Genomic DNA, 10,686 nt, shown 5'->3' on the forward strand with positions numbered 1-10,686 from the left:
TGTAGTGCCCACACACAGCAAGTGATACCTCAACCATAGTGAGGAAGATCGTGAAGAAAGACTTTCAGCAAGAAGGAGTTTCAGCATCAAAGATTCAGAGAAAGAGATCCAGGTTCAGATATTGATAATGCTCTGCTATAGAAAGGAATCAAGGGCTAGATATCTGAACGGAAGGAGTCATATTATTCCGTTGCACCCAATGTAAGGTTTCTTAAACTTTATACGTGTTTATTTCATCGTTTTAGAAAGTTCATATTTAGGGTGTTAATAAACATACTTGTGAGTAGATCTAAGATCCTAGTAAAATAATTTCCAACATCATCTTCTCACAGTCAGTACAACTAAAGTAAAATAGGCTATTACCATCAAAAAGGGGTCAAATCGCTATAAATTTGGTGTTTTCATTACTTTATATTATTTACATTCTGCTACTATTTAATAATTCTCAATCGTTTTAATTTAACTCACTGTCATTGACTAAAAGTATGACCAACAAAATCCATTTGTTGTTTTTAAAAGGTGAAAACATTTTTAATCTGAACGATTTAGTTGGGTTATTTTTCCACATTTTTATGATTTTTTTGATTTTGTTTACAAAAAATACGGTATTTTTATGTTGAACTCTTGTTAATTTTTGTTATTTGTATGTTATTTGTTGTTGTTGTTTTGATGTTATTTATATGTTATTTTCCTATTATTTTTATGTAATTTTCTTATTGTTTTCGTGTTGTTTCTATAAAAAACCGTAAAAATGTAAAAAAAAATCTTAAAACGTAAGTGTAAAAAAATTATATTTTATGTAATTATCCCTTATTTTTCCTTACACACTTAATTAGTGATATTAAAATGGTAAGTAACTGCACTTATATGTTTCAAAATATTTGAGAAATATCATGCTTAACTTCACACTTAATTATTTTGTTACATTATTAAATATTTAATTTATGTATACATTCTATTATTTAATAAATAATAAAACAGTTGTCATCTATCGTTTTTCTATTTAAAGGGAGTAGTAGAGGACGATAGTAAAAGAGAAGCAAGTTGAGGTACAATAGCCATTAGCTAGCTAGAATGGCATTTACTCAACTTCTGCTTATTGTTTTCTCATTGGCTCTCTCCCAAGCCACATCTTCAGCTACAATAAAACCTGTCCCTTATGCCCAACCTTTCAATAAGACAAGTTTTCCAAAAGGCTTCATTTTTGGAGCTGGGACAGCTTCTTACCAGGTTAATATATATTTGCTACTTTTATACAAATATATAAGAATTCAGTCCTTTTTATTCTTTATTATTTAAGATAACTTTCTCATGTTCAGTCTGAAGGAGCAGCATCCTTAGATGGAAGGGGTCCGAATATATGGGATGCTTTTACTCGTGAACATCCAGGCCAGTATTAATTCCATTGTTCTAAATCATAAGATATCATATTATTACTAATTACGATATATTTCAGTATATATATATATATATATATATATATATTTCTTCATAATTAGATATATGTATAAATATTATATATTCGGTATACATGTGCTTTGTACGTTACACTGAACCTTTTTTTATTTTTGTTTTATACTTTGATGGCATCTAATTATTACTTTGATAAAAGTCTTGATAGTTTTTTATTTTTTTTTTCAGCAAAACGAAAAAAGACTTGATAATTATTTCTGATGAGTATTTAAACTCTAATTTTTTTTTCTTCTTGGACGCAATTAATACCAAAAGGAAATACATTAATTAATAACGTTATATATTTGTATGCCTTTAAATATATTATTAATCTAGTATAATATTAATATTTTTCTATTCTTTTGAAGAGTACATAGATTAAATTAAATAAAATCATCTCAAAAGATAACTTAGGTAATAGACAAATAATTTTGTGGCAACAACACGTACAAATTTATTAAATTGTTATGGTATAATGCCTAATTTATATTTAGATTGTCACGTCACTTCTACATTATTTTACTGGTTGATTGGTGAAGGTCAATGGTATGGTTAGTCTACTGCTATTATTATATAGCAATTATATATATAAAAACATTATATATGGTATATATAATTTCACGTGACATCTTTTAGAATTTTAAATTGAAAATATATACATGCCCAAATATATATATGGAGAGAAATTATATGCCCAAATAATTAATATGAAGAATTACGGAAGTCAATGTCCGCATGATATTTACTTTTTTTTTTATTTATTATTTGATAAATTACACAGTGTTATTCAGATAGAAAGCAAAAACAATTAACCCAAATAGGTAGCCAATGTAAAAGCAGTGTTTGGTATTTATTAATTTTTTCAGAATAAATATAAATTGCAGAGAAAATATGGGATCGAAGTAATGGAGATGTAGCTGTGGATTTTTATCATCGTTATAAGGTAAAAATAACTATTTTGGAAGTCAACCTAACATTTTCTTTCAGTTCAGTATAACATGCTAGCTTTACAGCTTAAATTCACAACAAGTATACAGAACTTAATTTCTCACAAAATATTGTAAATTTTTAATTCAACAGGATGACATCAAATTGATGAAGAAAGTTGGTTTGGACTCTTTCAGATTTTCCATCGGATGGTCAAGAATATTCCCAAGTATGAAGTCATGGCTATATCTTTATATAATATAGATATATATAAACTGGAGCCAAATTTAGTCTAGTATATGAATTCGTTTTTATTTTTCTGAAAATGATGCATAATTTACTTGATTAATCGGAAAAAACCATCCTTACAGAAAGAAAAACCTAAAATGGACAAACATGGATCATACGTTCAGTATTTCTAAACAGCGTTTAAAATGTAATCTCAATCAAGGTCTTAAAGTATAACACATTTCATATTATTAGGCAACGATAACTTGTGACGTGTACCAAAAGTAAATGCATGAATGGTGAATCACCAGCCATAAGTCTACACTCATTAACACAGGGGCCCCTGCTTGGTTGCTCTGTCCCTACCCACATAAAACATGTTTTTGGTTCAAAATAGTATCTTATTAGCAGTCTCTAGACCTTAATTTAATTTTACAATTCAGCTATTTTATATGCTTTTTTTTTTGTATTGAAATATACTCTTATTTTATATTTTTGTAAATTTACCTATATTTGATCAATATAAAAATAATAATTATTGGTTATTTGATTATAAAAATAAAATCTCTCTTTTGATTTCTAATTAAAAAAATATATTTTAATCATTATACAAGATACAAAATGCGCATCATTTTTGTCCCTTCCAATAAAAAATAGCTAAAATGATGAAAATAACAGATACCAAATAAATTCAACAATTTTTTCCATGTATATATATGTACAATCATTTTAATCATTAATGGCATCATCTTATGATATCATCAGAGGGAACACTCAGAGAAGGCGTCAATCCACTAGGCGTTAAATACTACAATGATCTGATCAACGAGCTTCTAGCCAATGGTAAAAATAATACAATGATATGACATTGTTATTTGTCATGATACTATAAATGTACATAATGCTACTTTTATTATTAGTGTTATTAATATTTCGAAATATGAGAAAAAATTTGAACTAAATCTTGTGTAGCTTTCAATGCACTAATTTAATTAAGAGAAATATCATACTTTACTTAATGAAAAATGGTAAAGGACATTATTACAACTACAAGGTATCATATATACTTATTTTCTTAGTGTCTAATTAAGTATAGGTCGTCCCAAAATAATTGCTATTTATTATGGTATTGTTTAATACCACTGATGTCTAGAAACACATTTAATTTATAAATAGATATAATATGATATAAGGTTTCTTCCATTTTAATGCAGGAATCAAGCCATTTGTGACGTTATTTCATTTTGACACACCATTAGCACTTGAAAAAGATTATGCCGGCTGGTTGAGCCCTAAGATAGTGTGAGTATAATAATAAAATGGTTATTTTCCCCTTTAATTATGATTATAGTGGTCTTCCTTCAAACAATTGAAAAAATAACGATGGATGATGTATGATTTGATCAATAGGAAGGACTACTCAGACTATGCAAATTTTTGTTTCAAGACATTTGGAGATCGAGTAAAATATTGGGTTACTATAAATGAGCCCAATAGTTTTACCATGAATGCTTATAATTTTGGCACATTTGCCCCTGGCCGATGTTCCAAGCACGCCGGGAATTGTACTGCTGGTAACTCAGCCACTGAACCCTACATTGCAGCCCACCATTTGCTTCTTGCTCATGCCAATGGTGTAAAAATATACAGGGAAAAATATCAGGTAATTAATATCGATAAATTTTATTTTAATTACTCAATAATGAAGATATTTTAATCGTAATCAAAGAACTATTATAAACTTAATATATAAATATATATATATATATATATATGATGCAGGCACAGCAAAAGGGAAAAATTGGGATTACCATTGTTACTCATTGGTTTGAACCAAAACACAAAACAACAGCTGATCAAAGGGCAGCTTCTAGAGCTCTTGATTTCTTTTTTGGATGGTGAGAGTTCAGCTAGACATTATCTATAATAAGCATATATATACAATAATTTGAATGGTCATATTCATAATTATGTTTACTCATTAATTAGTTAAACATGTTTTATATGTATAGGTTTGCTCAACCAGTAACCTTTGGTCATTATCCGTTAAGTATGAGATTAGCAGCGAGAAATAGACTCCCCAAATTCACACCAGCAGAATCGAAGTTGCTGAAAGGGTCTTTAGATTTTCTTGGATTGAATTATTATACTTCCAATTATGCAGAAGCTGCTCCTTTAACAAGTATTCATAACCAAAGTTATAGTGGAGATAGACAAGCTACTCTCACTGGTATGGTTTAACCATGCACACATTTTATCATCTTCAACTTTATGCGTACTAAAAATATTTTTTTATTTATTTAATGTTATTTATATATATATTTCATTTTAACGAAGTTTTCTTGTTTCTTTAATCTCGGACGCAGCTGACAAAAATGGAATTCCAATTGGGACCCCGGTACATTATCGATCACTATCTTTTTTTCTTTTTTTTCTTTTTCCTCCATAGCAATAATATCTATTTTTTTATATAATATATATATATATATAACATGTTGATCATGTAGACATATTAATAGTGGGAGTACATTTATTTGAGAAAAGGACGTAATGACATTTTTTAATATACAAAATAAGTATTAATGTTTAATATTGAATTATTGGTGTGGTGATGTGGTACAGACTGCATTGGGGTGGCTGTTCATCTATCCACAGGGCATCAGGAAGCTTCTGCTGCATTTAAAAGAACATTACAATAATCCAGAAATTTACATCACAGAAAACGGTATGTATAACATTTTGTAAAAGTCCGTATATATATTAGATATTTATTGCATATGATAAGGTATCTATATTTCCAACCTCAAGAATATAATCACTCATTTGTTTTTTTTTTTCTTGATAAGGATAATCACTCACATTTCTTAAGACAAGTATAAAATAGTACACTGAGAAATAATTTGATGCTGTTTCAAAAAAGAAAAAAGAAGAGAAATAATTTGATGTGATTGATTGATATACGAAATATATGGGTTCCACCACATTAATGCACGATAATAATTAATGACACTGTGATTCACGTGGTTCCACCAACTCATCTATATTGACTTTTTTTTTTTTGTTTGCTTTTATTTTTGTGATCCGTTCCAATCGACGTTTTTTGTCGTCATCTTTTATAATAATTATTATTATTACTACTTTTCTTTGAACACGTTAAACCACATATTATTATTGTTATGTAATACAAAAATGATAAACATTGTTATTGCACTAGTATTGTGTAACTTTTAGACATGCTATTTTATGATAGGCTAACGATACTATTTAAAATTTATTATTTTAAATTATATAAAACTCCATATTTAATAGACTATAATAATATTAAAGTAATAAGGTCTTTTAGCATTTCTCAAAAACATATTTTGGTATTAGATATATATAAAAAAAAAAGTTTAATTTTTTTGTTTTCCCTTATTTTGTAAGAATGTAAGATTATTTGTAAATTTTTTAAATTTTAAATAATTTATCAAAAATAAAATTCAAACAATTACTGTATCAAACTTATGAGAAAAATAGTCACAAATACAATAAAATTACTTAAATTTTATTTTTAGAATTATAAATTATTTAAAATTGTCTAAAATTTTACAAATGACCCTTAATAACTATAATATAATTATGATGTGGAGAAAGATCTTTAGAAACACTTTTTTAAGGATACTATAATATATATTTAAATACTAATACTTTTTTTTTTCTATTCGAAGACATAAAAATATTAGTACACTCTCCTAAAAGTGTATTTCGGTAGACTCCATGTTTATTTTGGTATATAGAAGAGCTTTTTAATTATTTTTTTATGATCCTATATACAATAGTTACTTAAAAATACTTGTAATTTTTATAAAATTTTGAGTAGTTTATAATGTCAAAAATAAAATTCATACATTTTATTATACGTGCGACAATTTTTTTTATACACCTGATAAGTAGATACTTATATTTAATTTTTAACACTGTAAATTATTCGAAATTTTTTGAAAAATTAAAAATAATCTTAAATAGCTATAACTTACACCATTAAAAAAGACAATTGGACTAAACAAATTTTTTAATGCCAAACTATATAAAAAAAATCTACAACCCTTTAAAAAAGGGTCTACTACAGTACATACAAATTTCCAAAACATTTTTTTTATTTACATAATATTATATATACATTTTTTTTCTATATAATATATATACATTAAAACAAACGATATAAAATCTTTTGAAAGTTGCAATTTCAAAAAAGATATGAAATCTTATAATTGAGATCTGTCAGTGTGTACATTTCATGTCAGCACGATCTCTCCCTAGCTAATAAATGTGATCTGCTAAACATTTTTAAAATATTAAATAACTTATATTGTTTGCTCAAGAAATTAACATCTCACTGATATCTTATTAGGACTTGCTGACGCAAGAAACGACACTTTGCCTGTTAAAGAAGCTATCAAGGATAGCTTAAGGATAAGATACCTTCATGGCCACCTCTCATATCTTGCTCAAGCTATAAGGTCAGTTTTTTTTTTTCAATTGGTATTGTACAAATATACCTTAATTACCACAAAATTAATTATTTTGTGTACATTCTATTTATTTATTGAATAAAATATGGTTATTACAGTCTAACAAGAATTATTGAATTCCATCAAAAATTTAAGCTAGTCCATATTATTTAGTCCACGTGAAATAATATGTAACATGTAAAAATAATTTAAATCTCTAGTTATATGGACCTAGTTTAATAATATCAAACCTCTCCCTATAAAAAGCTCATAATTAAAGAGTTAAAGTAATTAAAATTTAGAAGTATGGTATTTTATATTTTAATAATTAAATTTAATTAAGTTAAAAGTACTTAAAAAATATCTAAAAATATAGTATTTTTGCAGTCAATTTTTTTTTTTTTTTTTGTATGAATATAACATAGTTTACTATATATTTTGCGGCCAAAATTATTATGTAGTGCACTAAATGACACAGTATATGGAATTAATTTTGTGATAAATATCCCCAAAGGGAGTCTAAAAAATTATTATGTTGCAGGGAAGGTGTAAGGGTGAAAGGATACTATGTTTGGACATTTTGGGACGACTTTGAATGGGATGCTGGCTATACAGTCCGTTTTGGCATAACTTATATTGACTACAAAGACAATTTGAAAAGATACCTCAAGTATTCTGCTTATTGGTTGAAGAGGTTCCTCCTTCATTAGTATTAATGTCACTAATAGGAATGAGTGAGAGACTATACCTTGCTCGTTTTATCTAGAATAAATCAATGAGTAGTTATACTTACACTCATGGATATTTTTATCTCTAATACATCAATTATCCACTATGTATTAAATTTTTATCATGGATATTTTTAAGTGATTATCACATTTAATTATATGGTGTTAGATAATAGTTCTCTTTGAGACAGAACAAATCTCTGAAATGCACTCTTCGAGACAGTGTCAATCTCCAATTGAACCAAAGTTCTATTTACTCATTCCATATCCCATAATAGCTATACAATTACATATTTATAGTGATTCACACCTTTTGCAAATTACTAATAAACCCCTACACTATTTCATAGTGTAACACTTTCTCACCCTTCAAAATCACCTTGTCCTCAAGGTGGTAAAATTAAAAATCAAATACAATAAGTAAGCACAAAATATAAGAGATAAAAACTAATTTCAGCCCTGTAAGTGTAACGTCCCCGCTTCAAGCCTCCATTGGGTCCTTACACCCACGGAATAATGGCTCTTATACACGAGTACGTCACTTTGGCTGCTTCCTGGATTGATGACTGACCCTACAGACCAACACGAGTGTTTTCAGCGTGCTTTGTCCTCACTCACACGCATCCAGGGAAAACTTCCCAGGAGGTCACCCATCCTTGAAATTGCTCCAGGCCAAGCACGCTTAACTGTGGAGTTCTTTCAAGATGGGCTACCGAAAAACAAGATGCACCTTGTTGATATAGGTAGTACCAATCAATCCATTTAAGCTCTCTTCAACTGTGTAGTCCCATACCTACACAGTCTCTGAATCATCCCACTTGACCTTCCCCAGGCGGTGTGGGATTGCACAGCTTACCCGGTGTTTCCCCTTACGGATCACGGGACTACTGACTGTCACAATCACCCCCCCTTATGGGGTTCGACGTCCTCGTCGACCACACTTCCGGCTGGGTCAAGGCTCTGATACCATTTGTAACGTCCCCGCTTCAAGCCTCCATTGGGTCCTTACACCCACGGAATAATGGCTCTTATACACGAGTACGTCACTTTGGCTGCTTCCTGGATTGATGACTGACCCTACAGACCAACACGAGTGTTTTCAGCGTGCTTTGTCCTCACTCACACGCATCCAGGGAAAACTTCCCAGGAGGTCACCCATCCTTGAAATTGCTCCAGGCCAAGCACGCTTAACTGTGGAGTTCTTTCAAGATGGGCTACCGAAAAACAAGATGCACCTTGTTGATATAGGTAGTACCAATCAATCCATTTAAGCTCTCTTCAACTGTGTAGTCCCATACCTACACAGTCTCTGAATCATCCCACTTGACCTTCCCCAGGCGGTGTGGGATTGCACAGCTTACCCGGTGTTTCCCCTTACGGATCACGGGACTACTGACTGTCACAGTAAGTGTCATTATTTTGTGACAGTTTAGTTTTGTTCAATGTCTAGTCGTGTCTGAAATTTTTGTTTGTTATATCTGCAGTAGCGTTCTGTTAAGTCGGTTATTGTTAAGTGTTAGTTAGTGTCAGGTGGACTGTTTTGTGGATATATATAGTCGGTTTCAGTCTGTAAACAGTTTATCCATAAAATCGTATAGTTTGTTAATTCAGTTGTCTTTGTGGAGTTAGTGTCGTATTTTGCTATTCTTGTTGTTGTATCTACATGCCTGATTGCATAGCTTGAAGATGGTCATCAATGGCGGAAAGATCAGAGCCTGAAGTTGCTGAGTTCTAACTGAAGGGAGTTCAGTGTCAACTTCGTCATCAAATCTGAAGGAATTTCAGGTTGAAGAAATGTCGAAGAAGAACTCAGTTGCTGCACAAGGGATTGTGCACTAACAATCAGGATTCTTGATTGTTGTTGGTAGTTCATTACTAATTGTTGTTAAGTTTGTACTAGATTCCTTTAGAGAGAATTGGAGATTGTAATACGAAACTATTGAGAATTTGTAGATGAGATTACCCTGGTTCGGGGAACTCAAGCACTAGTCGGCTGAGATGTGTTCTCAGTGCAGATGAAGCTTGTAAATCTTTGTGTGATTTACTGCTTTATTATCGATTCAAGTCTAAAATTCATATCTTGAAATCAATCAACCTAAAGATAATCAACTTGGTAATTTGGATCATTAAAATCAACAAGGTGTACTTTCAAGCCCAAAATGTCTTTAGCCTAAATGATAATAGCTTTCTTAACCCATTTGTGTGCTAGGCCCAAATCAATAGTAAAGCTTAGGGTACTTGATATGTCGTCTTCAACCTTGCAGCCTGTAAAGACCGCTTAGCTTAAATTTAGAAATTAGCCGATAATTAGGGTTTAATTATGGAAATTATTTATTAATATTAAAATAATTATTTATGATGATTTATTGGAATTCAGAATGCATTTTATATGTCATATATAGAAATTTCATATTTTTGCATGTTCAGTGCCCGGCAACATTGGAACGCGGTGTATGGCTCAGTAGAATCACATCTTAGTATTTTTGTTTAGTGGGGCAGTTTTGTTAGACATTGGGAATGTCGAGAATAGTCAGGAATTTAGAATTTCCCAAAATACCCTTATGTTACTTTATGACTTTTTGGCTTAAGTTAGGGCAAAATAGTATTTTTGCCATTGGTAGTTTGTCCTTTAGTGGACTTAGTTTAATTGATGTTTTATGCTGATATTAGTTGATTTAAGCAAAGTGTTGACTTCGCTTTTAGCCAACGACAATGAGTCTTTTTGATAAGCGATAAACGATATGTCGTAATAAGAATATGTAGTAAAGCAATAATAAGACACAGAAATTTTATAGATGTTCAGCCCCGAGCAGTTCGGTAATAGCCTAATCCTCGTTAGTTGTATTGACTTAAGAATAAGG

The 10,686-nt window shown here is 30.1% G+C and overlaps 1 protein-coding gene across 1 annotated transcript; it reads left to right on the plus strand.

Moving 5' to 3' along the window:
* Positions 1-995: 995 nt before the first annotated feature.
* LOC115725002 (vicianin hydrolase) lies at positions 996-8,022 on the plus strand. Its single transcript, XM_030654398.2, has 13 exons — positions 996-1,230; positions 1,320-1,389; positions 2,337-2,395; positions 2,533-2,608; positions 3,373-3,450; positions 3,822-3,909; positions 4,018-4,270; positions 4,390-4,505; positions 4,620-4,837; positions 4,974-5,005; positions 5,230-5,332; positions 6,998-7,106; positions 7,639-8,022. The coding sequence occupies exons 1-13, from the start codon at positions 1,075-1,077 to the stop codon at positions 7,805-7,807; spliced, it is 1,527 nt and encodes a 508-aa protein (XP_030510258.1). The 5' UTR covers positions 996-1,074; the 3' UTR covers positions 7,808-8,022.
* Positions 8,023-10,686: the final 2,664 nt, after the last annotated feature.

The sequence above is a fragment of the Cannabis sativa genome, chromosome 6, assembly GCF_029168945.1.
Source record: "Cannabis sativa cultivar Pink pepper isolate KNU-18-1 chromosome 6, ASM2916894v1, whole genome shotgun sequence".
In the NCBI taxonomy this organism is placed as follows: Eukaryota; Viridiplantae; Streptophyta; class Magnoliopsida; order Rosales; family Cannabaceae; genus Cannabis; species Cannabis sativa.